Source organism: Dendrobates tinctorius, unplaced genomic scaffold, assembly GCF_039654945.1.
Source record: "Dendrobates tinctorius isolate UK_male_01 unplaced genomic scaffold, ASM3965494v1 ptg000038l, whole genome shotgun sequence".
Classification (NCBI taxonomy): Eukaryota; Metazoa; Chordata; class Amphibia; order Anura; family Dendrobatidae; genus Dendrobates; species Dendrobates tinctorius.
The window spans coordinates 27,078,603-27,097,108 of record NW_027361706.1 but is presented as its reverse complement, the minus strand read 5'-3'; the positions used below and the strand labels follow the sequence as shown (position 1 = coordinate 27,097,108).

The 18,506-nt window shown below is 45.5% G+C and overlaps 1 protein-coding gene across 1 annotated transcript in view; it reads left to right on the top strand.

Annotated features, from left to right (window-relative positions):
* LOC141088290 (inter-alpha-trypsin inhibitor heavy chain H3-like) overlaps positions 1–18,506 on the top strand; it is a 208,349-nt gene that overhangs the window by 34,093 nt on the left and 155,750 nt on the right. The window contains exons 9-10 of the mRNA XM_073574304.1: positions 579–747; positions 2,424–2,549. Coding sequence (XP_073430405.1) covers positions 579–747; positions 2,424–2,549 — 295 coding nt within the window. The remainder of the gene's footprint in view (positions 1–578; positions 748–2,423; positions 2,550–18,506) is intronic.

The following is an 18,506-nucleotide window of genomic DNA, read 5'->3' as shown; positions in this document are numbered from 1 at the left end:
AATTTGCCAGTACAGTTCTACTATTTACATGTGTCCCACATCTCTGTAAGCAAGTTACTAGTTTGCCAATACATTATCCTGTGGTTAACCATATCCTGATTTCATATGTTTCTTCTATTAATCATATCTCTGCTACAAGTTCCAGACTCCATGTACTAGTTCTCTCTTATCCGTGTGCTGAGCTTTTCCACTCCATCATGGCCTGCAGTCTATGCTAACTCACCCCGACCTATGGCTTAGAGAATCCACCTTACCGGGTGAGGACATAAAACCCAAGAGGCTTTTCAAAGTATGTAATGATTTTCATAATTTCAGTGTAAAACATACCTGGCTGCATAATTTCATAATATGACTATAAAACACACCTGGGTACTTTTGCGCAGTCAGGCTATAATTCATACTGCCCGTCGTTTGGACAGTATGAATCTATTTTCACATGTATCTATTGTCACTATATAAAATTATGTAATCACCAATAATTTTCCATGCAGAGTTGTTTTTAATTTCAGGCCAGAAAGTATGTATTTTTCTCTGAAAGTAATACATTGTACATCTACTTAAAAAATATATCTACACAGACAAAAGATGCCCTTTACCAGATTCTGAAAGACACTTCAGAGCATGATCACTTCAATTTCATAGTGTTTGACAATAATATTATTCAGTGGAAGGATTCTTTAGTCAAAGCAACTCCAGAAAATCTAGAAGACGCTAGAAAATTTGTCCGATCAATTTTCCCCAGAGGCTGTAAGTACATATTAAGTTACAAAAAAAATGTATTCACAAAGTTTTCACAAGGGTAGATGTCATTCTACTTCTGGAAATATTTGTATTTTTTTCCAGTGTTCATCATTCTAGTAATCATTTCCAGCAATCCTCTAAATTATTCCCAAAAACATGATTGCAAATTGCAACTTTGTGTTTTTTTTTTTTTTTTTTTAATCTTTGAAAATATAGTTTCTAAAGAGCATCTATCTTACATGGATATTTTACACAAGCAGGGAGGAGGCTTACATAAATATGGCTTGACTGGGTCATTAAGGTACATGCAGTCTTGTATTAAATTTGCCATTTATAAATAGTCCACCAAAGTACAAAGAGATCCTTGAGTGGACTCTGGTCCATAAGCTTCTGAAAAAGACAACCACATTTTTAACTTCAAGCAAAAAAAAGAGCTGATTATATTTATTCGTTTGGGTGATATATATAAATCCTTGATCCTCTAAATGAGTATCTTAGTGACATGAATTTATAATTTATCCACAGGATATTGTAGTATAGGCCTGACTGCTGAGACTCCTTATGATCTCCAGAAGTGAGCTCTTTTGCACTCCATATGAATTTAGTGGCATGCTCGTCTGCTGTTCTATTCATTCTCTATATTGGACTGCCAGAGATTGCTAGATGAAGTGCTTGACTACCTTTGGCAGTCACATGGAGAATGAATGGAGCAATGGTCCAGCATGTGTACTTCTGTTGAACACTGGGGTCTCAGTAGTCATCACCGCACAATCCAGAAGTTTTCACCTATCCCAGGAAAACTTGATATACTCAAGTTACTGGAATATTTTTTTTTAAAGGAAACCTGTCACTAGGTCAAAATTGGCTGTTTTTTGCTATTATTCTACTCCCATTGCTCCCATGAGTATGCAATTTTAAATCAATTTTTAAAGCAACCATATAGTTTCAAAGATATTGTCCTTTTTACTTAGCTCTTAATGTGCTATTTTTTATGGTCTTTTCAAGGGGACATTGATCACAGGATTCTCTAGTAGTGTGTTAGTAGGCTGCACTGTATAATTACCCTTTGAGCAACACCCCCTTGGTAAAGACCACTTTTTGTTTGTTTTATTTTGAACCATCGTACAGTTCCAGAGATAGAGGCCTTTTTATTTAGTGTTGCTTTTATGTTCTTTACCAAGAGAGCGTTGCTTTTATGGTCACAGGTAATATTGTAGAGCAGCCTAAAGATGAGTTCCCAGAGAATCCTGTGAGCCGCACCCCTTTGGTAAAAACCATAAAAATGATCACTAAATATAAAGGCCCATATCTCTGGAACTGCATGGCTGATTAAACAAAATTAAACAGCATATTTAGAGGAGTAGTGAGAATGAAATAATAGCAAAGTTGGCCGCTTTTTTATCTGGTGACAGAACCCAAATAAGTCAAATTATTTGACATGTGCAGTATTCTCTTACCGTATATTTACAATTTCGTTTCAGTAACTTTTGTGCTCTACTGTGAACAATTATTAAACACACTAAGCATAAAACAGATGCTGGACAGACATCTATCTGAGATGGTTTAGTGAATCCTTGAGCAGGGGGTAGGACACGAAAATCCTCAAGGTTCCTTCCAACTCTAACATTCTATAATTCTATGATTCTATGATGGAAGACTATTAAAATATTTTTTCTTCATAGGGACGAACATCAATGACCCTGTGCTGAAAGCTGTTGATTTATTGAATAAAGCACATGAGAATAAAACTGTTCCTGAGAGAAGTGTTTCCTTAATTGTCCTTCTCACAGATGGTGAAGCCAATTCAGGTAGGTAAAACAAGCAGTAAAACAGTTTGATTGTTTTGTATATTTTCTAAAAAAAAACCCTGCAAAACAAAATATTTTTTAGTTTATAATAGTTTTCTTGCATACTGTATTGTTACTCAACTATGAACAAAAATGGCGGCACAACGAGCTAGAAATGAGTAACATCATATATGAATAATCATAAATGAAAATAATACGGTAAAGTAATACCCCAGCTCATTGTAGCACAGTGCAGGACACACTGTAAACATGAAATTAAATCAGAAGGAAAAACCAGTGCAAAGACATCCAGGATAAGATGTGGTAAAAATCACAAATCTTTATTAAAGACCCAGGTAAAAATTACAATTTGTGGCTACAAAAGTGACAGAAGATAAAACCGCAGGGTGATGGTAAACAGTGCACCTCAATGGATAGCAAAATAATATAACATACAGCCCGGTTATGTAAATAGGTATAAATAACATATGGTCACAGGAAGAAGGGCGCCAGGGGTTAATAGTAAGTGGATGGCCAGCATAGAAAAGTAAAGGAAAAATCCAAAGCTGATCACCCAGGTAGAAAATGTAACTCCATGACAACTTTGTGGCCAAAAACATAATAAATCCAACACATACCAGGGAGAGGAGACACTGAGCACCACACACTGCCAGCCCCAACGCGCGTTTCGGAAAAAGTTCCTTCCTCAGGGGATGTGTTACCATATGTTATTTATACCTATTTACATAACCGGGCTGTATGTTATATTATTTTGTTATCTATTGAGGTGCACTGTTTACCATCACCCTGCGTTTTTTTCTTGTGTCACTTTTGTAGCCAAAAATTGTCATTTTTACCTGGGCCTTTAATAAAGATTTGTGATTTTTACCACATCTTATTCTGGGCGTCTTTGCACTGGTTTTTCCTTCTGATTTAATTGTTACTCAACTGTTGCTTCTCCAGTGTGGGGCTTGGCTTCTTCCTTCCTGTATGGCTGCTACTGCACATTGGGTTTCTATAATAATGCTGCATGTACCAATAATGTCATCATCCAAGACCTTTTAAGGTCAGCTCAGAAGGTTCTGCACAGGCTAAATATTCAGTTAGCAAGTGCAGACTGACACTATTATTTTCCAGGAGTCTAGTCACACTTCCCTCTTGGCTGTGCTACACCCAGGTGCCTGATATCTGTCTATTTTCATCTGCCACTCAGTGCTATCCACACATCCAGCTCTCCTACAACATTCCCTACAGCTGGTAATTATCTGTTCTAGTGCTTCTTAACTCGACACGCAACTCGAATGTCATCAAAGGCTTGTAAATGTCTGAAAGCTCATGGAGGTTGTGCATCCAGGTTGTGTGCACTTGTTAGCTGAATACCTAGGTGGTATGAGTCGCCCTCGCTTCACCCAGGGCTGTGGGGTACTCGGTACCGGGCCGGTGTCAGGGGGATGATGTGTCACAGCAGCGGTGACCCGGTCCGTGGCCCTGGGCCCCAATATCAATGGCGGTGGTGTTTGTTTGTAATTTAAAGTTCGTGACGCCACCCGCGTGCAGATCCGCTGGGGCTGATGGTGTGTCGCAGCTTACATGGTGTAGCTCCCCACAGGAGAAGCTGTAACCCCAGGGCAGTGTATAAGTGATGGGCACAGGGATGTAGCAGTGCCGACAGGTTAGGAAGCAGACACAACACAGCGGGGTGCAATTTCTGTACCTTTACTTGGTAACTGCAGTCCAGGGTCCTGATCACAGATGGTATTGGAGCAGGCTAGCCTGGAAGCAACTCAGGGATTCTCTCTCTCAGGCGGGCTGTGCAGTCTCCCTAATAGCGCTGTGTGTGTGAGACGCACTCCAGTCCTTAGTTACTCTGAAGTTCCTCCTGTCAAATGTTCCTAGACTTCCACTTGCACGGCAGACAGCTGTAGCCTCTCTCTCTGGGACTCCTCTCACTCTCCGAATCCCCGGCTCTCTATCCATTTTGCTGTTGTGCCTCAAGTCTTCTAGGGGAGCAGGGCATCTACAGCCTCCTACTCCTCGGGTATCTGTGGCAGGGCCGTTAGTACCCGTACCACCGTGGAGACCCGACTCCAGTTCTGTGCGCTCTCAAGCTGAGGGAGCTCGCCTGCTGCAGCTCAACCTCCAGCTTCGCATTCCCCCGTCTGCACACTTCACCCTCCGCAGACTAACTGCCCTCACTTCCTCCTGGCCCTCAGGGATCACTCCTCCCCTCAATCCTGGGTCAGAGCTCCCCCTACTGGTCAGGAGGGTAACTGTGTTGTATGCATAGATTGACTGTGAGAGAGTCCCATCATTGCCTCCAAGCCTGGCATTACCCTCCCCTGGAGGAAGGCAAAGCCAGTGTGGTGACCGTACTCCTGGGGGCGCCACAGGTACGTGGGACTAAGCAGCAGCTAATGAGTGCTAGTCACACAGCCAGCTCTCCTACAACTAGTTGCCAATGTAAGGGAGTGAAGTGCAGGAAGAGCCGGGGGAGGGCTGCCTCCGCTGCTCCATGCCCGGAACCATTGAGCAGGGCAGCAGGTTCCCCTGGGGACAGGGAAGGGGCTGAGCACAGAAAGCCAGCAGAGCAGAGAGCGGGAAAAGAGCGCGCACTTTCTTCAGTGCAGCATGGGCAGCAGACGGGGGAGGACGCTGACGCAGACTGGGAGAGAGACAGAGCTCCCGGTCACAGAGTAAAGACCGGGGTACCGCGCACAGAGACGGCAGACCGGAGCAGCCTGGGCAGCAGACGGGGGAGGACGCTGATGCAGACTGGGAGAGAGACAGAGCTCCCGGTCACAGAGTAAAGACCGGGGTACCGCGCACAGAGACGGCAGACTGTGAGTATGTGGCACTGTGTACTGCAGAGACAGCAAAGGTGCGCCCTGATCCCTGTGGAAAGACTGAGACCCGCAGAGAAGGGGAGGCCTGTTTAGAGACTGAGGCCAGAGCAGAGACCGTAGCCCGTGACTACGTGAAGCTGGAGTCTGCAGTGACAGATGAGATGTGTGCTGACCCCCTTGTGAAGTCTGTGTCCAGTGCAAAGACAGCAACTAATGCAAAGACAGCAGGTAGTGTGGAGACAGCAGCTATTGTGGAGACAGCAGCACGTGTAGTCAGTGATCCGTGCTGAGAGATCTAACAGGGGCGGAGTGTTGTTTCCCCTGGGAGAGGCTGTTGTGCTTAGACAAAAGACTCAGAGCAGAGGGGACCCCGTTTGCCCAGTACCCCCTCTGCTTCCAGCATTAACCCTTGAGACCCCAGTGGAATACAGACGGCAAGCGCTGCTGGTGATTCAGCGCCAACGTGGGAGAAGAGTGACCCTTCAATAAAGACCCCTTCAGACTAAGTTCCTCTATAGGAAAACTACACTTTATACTGTTTAATACTGTTGATTCTTTTTGTGTGCTTGCTTAACTCGTTCTCATAATATTCATATTTGCACTGTTAATTTTGTCAGTGTTATCCGCTGTAAATAAACCTCCCTTTAACTGTTGGTCCGTCTGTTCTGTGGTGACATACTCCTCTCCTGCACCTTATTACACCTGATTGTTTGCTCAGCACTGCTGTTGCTGAGTGCCTTACACACATCCAGCTCTAATATAACTCATTAGTGATGAGCGAGCACTAAAATGATTGGGTGCTCGTTGCTTGGGTTGAGCAAATTGGATACTCGGGTACTCGAACAGAACAACGAGCCCAATGTAAGTCTATGGGAGACCCGAGCATTTTTACCACGATGCCCCCCAGGGGTCCTTTTAAGGTCTAAAAACGTCTGAAAATGATGGAAACACTGCTCAAATGACACAGGGACATCATGGGGATCGCTCCTGGAAGCATTCCTGACTCCTAGTTCACAGCTTTCAGCAATGTTGTCAGAGTTTCATGCCATTTTTACCGGTGCACCTAAAAACACACCAAAACTAAACCAGAACGGATTTTGCTGGGAAATATGTTAAGGTTCATCCTTTCCAGGTAATGACTTGTATATAAAGCAAAATAATTAACCCCAGACCAAAATGTTCCTCCACCACTTGGGCTGTGTTCAGATGCAGCGTTTTTGAAGCATTTTTCAACTTTAACATTGCTTTCAACTAATACAAATGCATTCACTGGGAAATGTCATTGTAAGGGTATGTGCACACGTTGCGGATTCTGCTGCGGATCCATAGCAGATTGTCCTGCGGTGTACATTACCCTTAAAGTCAATGTAAAATGAAAAACGCTGTGCACATGCTGCGGATTTTTCCCGGCAGACTTTCTCCTGTTTTGAATCCGCAGCAAGGTCAATTTTGTGTGTGTATTCCTCAGCATTTTTACACTTCTTCCATTATAGGTATCCGCAGATGTAAAAACGCAGGTGAAATCTGCACAAAAACTGCAGAAAATCCGCAGTAAATCACAAGTAATTTTACCTGCGGATTTAGCAAAATCCACACAGAAAAATCCGCAGGGTAATCCGTAACGTGTGCACTTACCCTTACATTTAACAACCCTAGCTGGCCATGTGGTGTGTGACACATAAGCTGATACATCTTGTTTCATTTATGAAGGAGGGACTCTTAAGGTCACAGAGCCTATTTTTACTGGACTTTAGGCAGCATTAATCTTCTTAAAGGGCCAATATTAAACAGTGGGTCTCCTAAACGGTTATTGCCTATGCACTAAGTGCATGGGCTGCCAAGAATAACGACACACCCCAATACCCCTTTCACGAGAGGTCCAGGAGGGCTTCCAGAAAAAATGTTGCATTGAATGCAAGGCCTAGCTTGCCTCAAAGTTACATGCACCCCAATAATCTATTCAAGCCACGTACTGGATGGCCACTGGAAAATCCACTTCACATTATTCATTTCGGAATCCCAAACTCTTTTCTTATACATTTACTGCAAGGCCTGCCCTGCTACCAAGTCATATGCACCCAAATAACCCCAATGCCCCCTTGGAAGAAACATGGAGGAGGGCCTCTTAGCAAAAAATTTCCCATTAAAAAGGAGCTGGTTTCCTAGACTTGTAATGCCCATACACTAAGTGTATTGGGCTGGCAAACATTTTCCCCTGTGGGGTACATCTCAACCTTTTCCATAACAAGTATTTAACGCCCAGCCCACCCTAGTTCGGAATACGACACTTGCTGTAGCAGCACGGAACACGTTAACGCTGGTGATCTAGTGGTGGCGGATGATGAGACGTGGGGGAAAGCCTGATTAAAAACTGTGCCCAATTTAAAGGAGCGGGTCTCCTAGACTTGGAATGCCCATACACTGTGTGTTGGCTGTCAAACATATTCCCCTGTGGGGTACACCTCAACCTTTTCCATAACAAGTATTTAACGCCGGGCAAAAACCCCCACCCTTGTTAGGATTTCGACAATGGCTGTAACAGCACGGAACACGTTAACGCTGGTGATCTAGTGGCGGCGGATGATGAGACGTAGAGGAAAACCTGATTAAAAACTGTGCCCAATTTAAAGGAGCGAGTCTCATAGACTTGGAATGCCCATACACTAAGTGAATGGGCTGTCAAACATTTCCCCCTGAGGGTAGATATCCACATAATGTGGCCTTTTTTTTGGGGGGGGTTGTGAATTCCCTTGCTCAAACTTCTGAGCGGGAGCTCCCTCTGGTGGTTACTGGGAGTAGTGGAGCTGGCCAGTCTGATGGAAGTTTGCCACCTGACGAAGATGATTGGGAATTTGGGATTCTTGGCTGGGAGCATATAAGTGAGCAGGCTTCCCTGTTATGAATGGGTCACCAAGGAGGAGAGCAGGTCCAGGCTAAGCCACATAAAGCCAGAGAGGTTGGTACCTAAGTGGATTGCAGATCCCTGATCCTATCCACACGACTAGCAGTAGCCATGGAGCGTACCTACGATGATCCTAGACGCCTCGGCACAGCCGGATAGCTAACTTACCCTAAAGCAAGAAAGGGGAAATCTAAACTGCCCCAGAGCAGACCCCAAAGGAATAGATATCCCCCAAACATATATTGTCGGTGAGACAAGATGAAAACACAAACACAGGCAGGAAAATAGACTGAGCAAATGATGGGGCCCACACTGACTAGACAGGACAGGAAAGGAAAGACACTGTCTGCAATCACATAAAAAACCCTGCAAAAGGTCCAACACGTCTGATGCAAAAAACACTGAAGTCACACGATTTCGCCCCCCACTATATCAGCACTCTGGTATATTCTGAAAGCAGAGCAAAAAGAGACCAATCTAACAGGGGATAAAACAAACTGGCACAAGCAGTAACATATGGGCGGTGATTCAGCACAGCCCCAGCTGGAGCTGGCTGACCCGCGCCAAGAAGAGATAGACAAAACCAGATCAAATGCAAACAGAATAGCAAATAAACCACTTAGCTGAACATGCAGGGACAGGGCTGGAGAAATCAGACCTCAGGAGGAACAGGAAGCAAAACACCAGCAAGGATAGAGGGAGTCGGCTGTCTTAAATCCCAATCTGAAACCCCAGATCTCGAATCGTCATCATCATTATCAGGTGGCAAGCCTCTGTCAATCAGATCAGCTCCATTACCTCCAGTTACCACCAGAGGGAGCCCAGAAAGAGAACTCGCAACCCCTCTGTCGATCTGACCAGCTCCACTACCTTCAGTAATAACCAGAGGGAGGCCAGAAAGCGAATTCACAACATTTCCTTTAGTGGTTGCTGGTGATTTCCTCCTTGTGCATTTTGAGCTCTTCAGTCTCCTGCCTGATCTGCATGGTTCAGTTAAGTGATTCTTTTGCTAATCCTTTGCATCTTATCTGGTTGTGCTTTTTTTTTTGCTTTGTGCTTTGTTGCGAGAGTTCAGCGTACTCCCTGCTGGGGGCAGCGCTGGGCCCCGCTGTCATTATCTGCTGAGTTCATGGGATCAAGTAGTTTAGAGGTTAATCTGGACAGCCTCACGCTGAGATTCTGGGAGGCTTTTTATAGCCTCATTGTGGGTTCACTCCTTGTCACTTATACTCAGACCCTTGGCCGAGTGTGTGACCCTGGTGTGCTTTGTGACTGTGATACTTTATGCTTGCTTGGTTTTGATCCGGTTCTGTCCCTGTTACGAGTTCTGCCTGTTCCTTTTGTACTGCTCTGCTATTCCCATGTATGACTCTTTTGCCTTGGACCTGACTACTTTCTGACTGCCTCCCTTGTACTGCGTTGCTATCTCTGTGTGTGATTCATTGCTTACGTTTTGACTATTCTCTGCTTGTCCCTCTGGTACCGCGCTGTCCTCCCCGTGTATGACCCCCGCTTGTCTGACCTGAGTTTCCCTAGCCTTTGCTCCAGGATTCCTGTAATAGAACCCTATCCTGCAGCAGGACGCTAAGCCATGCCCCCTGTGGTCACATGATCATAGGTCTTTGCACTGCTAAACTACTTTCAGTGTCGCAGGTCCTGTGTCTGAACTTTCCCTGCAGTATCGGACCCCGGGTCCTCCTGTAGTCTGGGTGAGTTACCCTGTTCAGCCGCAGCAGCCTGCCGGTGCTGACAGGATCCTGATACCCGCTCCATATGTTACAGCTTGTGCTAGTTTGTTCAGTCCCCTGTTTTGTTAGTATCTTTTGCTTTGCTCCCAGTTCACACCAGAGTGCTGATCTAGCGGGGGTGAAGTCGTGTGGCCTCAGGTTTTTTGTGTATCAGATGTGTTGGATTTTTTAGGGTTTTTGTGTGATTGCAGACAGTATCTTTTCTGTCCTGTCCTATCTAGACAGTTTGGGCCCCATCACTTGCTCAGCCTATTTTCTGCCTGTGTTTGTGTTTCATCTTGTCTTACCGACAATATATGTTTGGGGGCTGTCTTTTCCTTTGGGGATCTGCTCCAGGGCAGTTTAGATTTCACCTTTCTGGCTTTAGGCTTAGTTAGTTCTCCGGCTGTGCCGAGGCATCTAGGACATCGTAGGAACGCTCCATGGCTACTGCTAGTTGTGTTGTTAGGATCAGGGGTCTGCAGTCCGCTGAGTTACCAACCTCTCTGGTTTCCAGGTGGCTTAGCCTGTTCCTGCCATCCTCCTCGGTGACCCATTCATAACAGGGGGGCATCATAAACACTTTGCAAAACTGTAACGTGGTTACATACACAGTTGCTGCTGGGAAGGTGCAGGTTTTAGTAAAAAAATGGCGGACGAATCGTTGCATGAAGTGATCTGGGAAAGGGTCATGGTGATGACAGGAATGGGAAAGTACATGATTAATAACAGCAGTGGCTATGGGAGGTATGAGATCCAGGATGCAGCTAACAATGATTCGTCGTTTATCCACCATCAATTACCATAATCGGTTTCACGCCCATCATAAGATTGATGTACCAGATGCGCGGGTGAGACTCGTCCTAAGAAATCCCCATCCAAAATATGTTGCTAAACACGCACGTGTCTGTATAAAGGGCAAAGTGCAACATGTTCGTGAGATGTTGAATTATACAAAGCAGATCAGTGTAGGAGGAAAACCAAACAAACTGATGGATGCTCGTGAAAAACTAAGTTTAAAGAGGAGTGCACCGTCCGTAACTATAAACACACCCGTGCAACAAGCTTCTTCATCTTCACCCATACATATTACCAATAATATACAAATGTCACAGTCTAAAAATAATTGTCCGAGTGTAACCAACACTGTTAAAGGAATGCCAGAAAACGTAAATAACCATGACCCATTGAAAAACCTGATTTCCTCTTTACAACATATGGACGATGATGGTATTGATGACGACTTAGAAAATTTCCACATCCACACCAAGAAGGTGAAGATCACAGCTGCAAAAAATGTTCGAAAAAGGCAGTGAATGTCTGGAAAATCATTTTCTCTAGGGCAAAGTTTACCTCTTATTAAAGTGGTACTGAATGAGACATACACACCTCTCTGGTGTACTCAGCGTGAGATGCTTGACAGATGATGTATTCCGATTTGTCCATGTCCACTTTTTGAAAGAGAGCTGAAAAGAAGTATGATTATGCGGGAAGACATGTGATTTTGGTCAGTAAGGAGGTGATGTCAGGTACAGATAGGTAGATCTGCGTGTCATCGACGTAGTGATGATATTGCAAACCCTGCCATTACATCAGTTGGACCAGGCTGAAGGTGTAGATGGTGAAAAGTAGGGGTCCTAGAACAGAGCCTTGTGGACCAACGAAAAACAGGTGTCAAGGTGAGGAGGTGGTGTGGTAGAGGGAGACAATGAATGTCCCCCTACCAGTCTTCTTTTTTTTTTTAAGGACTCTGCTGATAACACCAAAAAAGGACATTTGCACGACCGACCATGGCCGCATCTGCAGGGGTAGTAAAACTACCAGCCTTACCACCACCAGCATGGTCAGGCACATGGCAGCAAAGCAACAGACTTTGTAGGGTGAATGCCAGGCTCCATGAACAGTGTCTGCGGGTGATACCACTGCTTTTTCCGCCTGCTTTATTCGCTATTGTGTGTGCAAACCAATCCCCTGTCCACGGTGCATGTGAAGATGTCTCCTGCCCTGCACCTGTCGTTGACCACAGTCAAATTGCACCATCATCAAGCAGGTCCACGTCCTTGTCCCAGCGCAGCCTTCAGTTGTCCATACCCTAGTCATTGGACCGTAAGCGGAAAGACGCAGCCAACGCCCCACAGGCCACAGTACTAAATTCACTAATTTCTCCTCTGCTTGTGCTTGAAATGTTGCATTCTAGGCTCGTGGGAAATGGACGCTTTCCACAACCTGATGGCAGTGACTGTAACAAGGTACTTGGTCCCCACCCGGCATGTTTTCTCCTGGTCTGCCGTCACGACATTAGACAAGCAAGCACGTGTCCCACAACATTACCCGGGCCATCAGCAATGCTGGTACACGTAAAGTGCACCTAACCATGGACACGTGCACAAATGCTTGTGGGCAGGGATGGTACATTTTGCTGACGGCACACTGTGTTTGCGTAGAAAAAATCATGACCCAGTCGGACACTGGGAGACAATGTCACAGATATATGGAGGAGACAGTTTGGGGAAGGCTTTGTATGTCATATTTATGGTTTTCAAGTGTAGCCTATGGGCAATAGGAAGGCATTGAAGGGCACGGCAGAGAGGAGAGGCTGTGGAATAATGGAGGGACAGTTGGATTACTCTGGCAGCAGAGTTTTGGATAGATTTGAGTGGTGCAACAGTTCAAGAGGGGAGGCTACAGAGTATAAGCAGAAAAAGAGGAAAAAATATTCAGCCTACCGTACATCAGTGTCCATATAGTCCATAAGCGGTCTGATGCCAGGAGATGTCCAGTGCGGTTCAACTGGCGCTATAAATCCAAATCCAAAGGAAAAAAACATATTACAACTTACGTGTTTCAGACAGATCTGTCTGAAACGCGTAGGGTAGCCTTGCCTGTCATGGTGGCTTATTAATATGATTTTAAAACCTTTCTAATAAATGTGAGTTTTATCTTTTTTCACTAATTTTGGTGCTGGAGACCCCCTGTTTTTTTTCTGTGGATTACAGAGTATAAGGTTGCAATACTCACCCTCTGTTTTTTAACTGGTACGTCTGAACCCGCTTAATCCAGAATACCCACTGCACCCCTGAACCCCCATGCATTCCTCACCCTCTGTTTCTTAACTGGTACGTCTGTACTGTTTTTTTCCCCTTACTTTAATTCCATGTATCATACTTCAAACTTACTGTATGCATATTGATATGCCCATGCTCCACACACCTAGTATTATCCTTCCATCTTATTCTGCCTCTTTCTCCAGCTTTGATGCTAGTCAAATGTCCTATTAACTGCAATCTGTTAATTGCTCCCTGCTGTGAACTGTCCTCCACCCCCCTTCTCCTCCTCCCTTTCTCACTCACCTGGCTTCATTTCATGGACACTTGAATGGTATAAGTTGAACAGAGCAGGTCAGATATGACCTTGGTAAGATGCGACATCATTTGAAGTGTGACTAGGGATGGGCGGACCCTGAAATACTCAGAATCGCTAGACTCTAACGAGTCCGACTCGGAAACTCGCTACTCGTTGCGAGTCTAGCGAGTCCAATGTTAATGAATGGGGATGCGAGTATTGCAGCGATTCCTGTGCTGCCATTTTTTTGTTCCGCTTACTTCCCGCATGTGGCTGTGCACACCATGCGGAAAGTAAGCAGAACAATCGCGGATGGTACCCACGGTCCGGAGGAGAGGAGACTGTCCTCCGGGCTTTGGGTACCATATCCCTGTAAAAAATAGAATTTAAAAATAAAAAATATTGTTATTCTCACCTTCCGGCATCCCGTGCAGCCTTCCCGCCTCTCCACGCATCCGTTCCCAGTAGTCCTTTGCGAAAATGCCCGTGATGGCGTCCGTTCTCGCGGGATTGCGAAGTCTCGCGGTCATTCGCGCGACGTCATCGCGAATTACCGCGAGACATCGCGATCCCGCGAGAACGGACGTCATCGCGGGCATTTTCGCAAAGGATTACTGGGAACGGATGCGTGGAGAGGCGGGAAGGCTGCGCGGGACGTCGGAGGGTAAGAAAAAATGTAAAAAAAAAAAAATATATTGTTATTCTTACCCTCCGATGTCCCGCGCAGCCTTCCCGCCTCTCTCCACGCATCCGTTCCCAGTAATCCTTTGCGAAAATGCCCGCGATGATGTCCGTTCTCGCGGGATCGCGATGTCTCGCGGTAATTCGCGATGACGTCGCGCGAATGACCGCGAGACTTCGCGATCCCGCAAGAACGGACGCCATCGCGGGCATTTTCGCAAAGGACTACTGGGAACGGATGCGTGGAGAGAGGCGGGAAGGCTGCGCGGGACATCGGAGGGTAAGAATAACAATATTTTTTATTTTTTTTTACATTTTATCTTTTACTACTGATGCTGCATAGGCAGCCTCAGTAGTAAAAAGTTGGTCACACTTGTCAAACACTATGTTTGACGAGTGTGACCAACCTGTCAATCAGTTCTCCAAGCGATGCTACAGATCGCTTGGAAAACGCTAGCATTTGCATTGGACTCGTTACTGTGCGAGTAATCGCTTGGAAACTCGCAGAGTACCGACTCCTGCGAGTCCCCTACTACTCGCAGAGTAACGAGTCCTAACGAGTAGATTCGCCCATCCCTAAGTGTGACATCTTTTAAAGTGTTACATCAGAAATATACCAGAAATCGGTCAGAAGGTAAGAAGAACCACTGCTTTCTAATTTTAATTGCCTTTCTTTTCTTACCCTGCTCCTTAACCATACTCACATTTGCCATCACCATTTTTGCTTCACTAATCTTCACTCTCCTTCGCTATCCCCAAACCCCTGCACCCTTGAACTAAATAACTCCCTCACCCTCTCTCTTACCCCCCACCTCGCTTCATCTGCAGACATATTCCTTAACCTCAGACCTATCCTACTAAAATACAATACAAGACGATCACTCTCCCTCACCCACCTGCTTTCCCTTTCTCTGCTTATTCTCATTGCTGGTGACATATCCCCCAATCCTGGCCCCCCTGCCTCATACATCCCACTAATCCTCACCCCTATCTATCTCACACTAAGAGAAACTGCTGCAATTCCTCACACTTAAAACCTGTGCCACTATCCCCCACCCTCCCGCACCCTCTCTCTGGAGCACTTTGGAATGCTCACTCCATCTGCAACAAGCTCCACCTGATCCACGACCTCTTTACCTCCCGCAACCTTTCCTTCCTAGCCCTAACTGAGACCTGGCTGACACCCCCTGACACAGCCTCCCCGGCCGCACTGAGTTATGGTGGCCTCCACTTTACCTGCACTCCTCGCCCTGGCAACAGACATGGTGGAGGAGTGGGTTTCCTCCTTTCTAAAAACTGCTCCTTCAACCCTATCCAACCCCCACCCTCCCTTCTTTCGAGGTTCACTCTGTCCATATCTACGCTCCCTCTAATCTCCAAATGGCTGTCATATACCGACCACCGGGCTCAGTCACTGCCTTCATCGACCAATTCTCTACCTGGCTCCTCCACTTTCTCTCTGTTGACATCCCCACCATTATCATGGGGGACTTCAACATCCCCATTGACACCCACCAGCCAGCAGCCTCCAAACTCCTGTCACTTACCTCATCCTTTGGACTTACTCAGTGGTTCTCCACAGCCACCCACACAGACGGATATATATTAGACCTCATCTTCACCCGCCTCTGTTCCCTATCCAATCTCACAACCTCTCCCTTCCCCTTATCTGACCACCATCTACTCACCTTCTCATTCTTCTCCTTCTCACCTGCCCTCCATGTCCAGCCACTAGCACATCCTAGCAGAAACCTCGCACACCTACCTAGACATTCACAGACTCTCAGACTCTCTTCTACCTCTGTCCTCCATATCTTCACTCCACAACACGGACTGTGCCACCGCTTTCTACAATGCCACCCTCACATCAGCCATAGACTCAGTCATCCCTCTCATGCATGGCAAAGTGCGACAAATCAATAGGCAACCCTGGCACAACAACCTCACCAAAAAACTTCGACAAGCATCCAGGGTCGCAGAGCAGCGTTGGAAGAAAACACGCCTGCCAGACGACTTCACTGCTTTCAAACAAGCTACCCTTGCCTTCAAATCAGCCCTCACCTCTGCTAAAGAGACCTATTCACAAACCTTGTATCTTCATTATCCCATAACCCAAAACAACTGTTCAGCACATTTAACTCTCTCCTCCTCCTACAACTGCCACCTCCAACTCCCCTCATTTCTGCTGAGGACTTTGCCACCTACTTCAAAAACAAGATCGACCAAACAAGGCAAACCTTTACTGTTCCACCACCCCAACCACTCCACATACCAAACATCTGCCCTTCCCTAATAACCTCCCTCTCCAACATCACTGAAGGAGAACTTACTCGTCTCCTTTCCAAATCACACCTCACCTGTGCACTTGACCCCATCCCTTCCCACCTGCTCCCCAGTCTCACTTACATAATCATTCCTGCCCTAACCCATCTCTTCAACCTATCCCTATCTTCTGGTACTTTCCCCTCTGCCTTCAAACATGCCACCAAAACACCCATCCTCAAAAAATCAAACCTTGACCCAACTGCTATGCCCAGCTTTCACCCCATATCACTGCTCCTGTTTGCTTCCAAACTCCTTGAACAGCATGTCCATGCTCAACTTTCCTCCCACCTCTCATCTAATTCCCTCCTTGACATCCTCCAATCTGGCTTCCGCCCCCACCACTCCACTGAAACTGCCCTGACCAAAATTACTAATGACTTACTCACAGCCAAAGCTAACAGACAGTTCTCCATCCTAACATAGTAACATAGTAACATAGTAATTAAGGTTGAAGGGAGACTTTAAGTCCATCTAGTTCAACCCATATCCTATCCTAACTTGCCCTAACATGTTAATCCAGAGGAAGGCAAAAAAAACCCATGTGGCAAACAGTAAGCTTCACATTGGGGAAAAAAATTCCTTCCCGACTCCACATACGGCAATCAGACTAGCTCCCTGGATCAATGCAACACTAAGGAAACTAGTGTATATACCCTGTAATATTATTCACTTATACTTTTCAAGAAAGGCATCCAGTCCCTTCTTAAATTTTAGTAGGGAATCACTCATTACAACATCATATGGCAGAGAGTTCCATAGTCTCACTGCTCTCACAGTAAAGAATCCGCGTCTGTGATTATGCTTAAACCTTCTTTCCTCCAGACGTAGAGGATGCCCCCTTGTCCCTGTCACAGGTCTAAGAGTAAAAAGATCATTAGAAAGGTCTTTGTATTGTCCCCGCATATATTTATACATTGTAATAAGATCACCCCTAAGCCTTCGATTCTCCAAACTAAATAACCCCAAGTGTAGTAACCTGTCTTGGTATTGCAGACCCCCCAGTTCCCTAATAACCTTGGTCGCTCTTCTCTGCACCTGCTCCAGTTCAGCTATGTCTTTCTTATACACCGGAGACCAGAACTGTACGCAGTATTCTAAGTGTGGTCGCACTAGTGACTTATATAGAGGTAAAATTATATTCTCCTCATGAGCATCTATGCCTCTTTTAATGCATCCCATTATTTTATTTGCCTTTGCAGCAGCTGCCTGACACTGGACACTAAATGTGAGTTTGTCATCCACCCAAACACCCAGGTCTTTTTCAGTGACAGTTTTGCCCAGTGTTTTACAATTAAGCACATAATTATACATCTTGTTCGTTCTACCCAAGTGCATGACCTTACATTTATCCCCATTAAAGCTCATTTGCCATTTATCAGCCCAAGCTTCTAGTTTACATAAATCCTCCTGTAATATAAAATTGTCCTCCTCTGAATTGATTACCCTGCAGAATTTAGTGTCATCTGCAAATATTGAAATTCTACTCTCTATGCCCCTTACAAGGTCATTAATAAATATGTTAAAAAGAACCGGGCCCAAAACTGACCCCTGTGGTACCCCACTGCTAACCATGACCCAGTCCGAGTGTGCTAAATTAATAACCACCCTTTGTTTCCTATCCCTGAGCCAGTTCTTAAACCACCTACACATATTTTCCCCTATCCCCATTGTTCTCATTTTATGTATCAACCTTTTGTGTGGCACCGTATCAAAAGCTTTTGAAAAGTCCATGTACACCACGTCCACTGCATTCCCTTGGTCCAGTCCGGAACTTACCTCTTCATAAAAGCTTATCAGATTAGTCTGACAGGAACGGTCCCTTGTAAACCCATGTTGATATTGGGTCATAAGTTTATTCTTCTCCAGATACTCCAGTATAGTATCTCTTAGAAAACCCTCCAGGATTTTACCCACAGTTGAGGTTAAACTCACTGGCCTATAATTTCCAAGTTCAGATTTGTCCCCTTTTTGAATATTGGCACCACATTTGCTATATGCCAGTCCTGTGGTACAGGTCCTTCTTGACCTGTCCTCTGCCTTCGACACAGTCGACCACTGTCTATTGCTACAGATTCTTTCTTCCCTTGGCATCAAAGACCTTGCCCTGTCCTGGATTGCCTCATACCTTTCTGACCGCACATTCAGCATTTCCCACTCC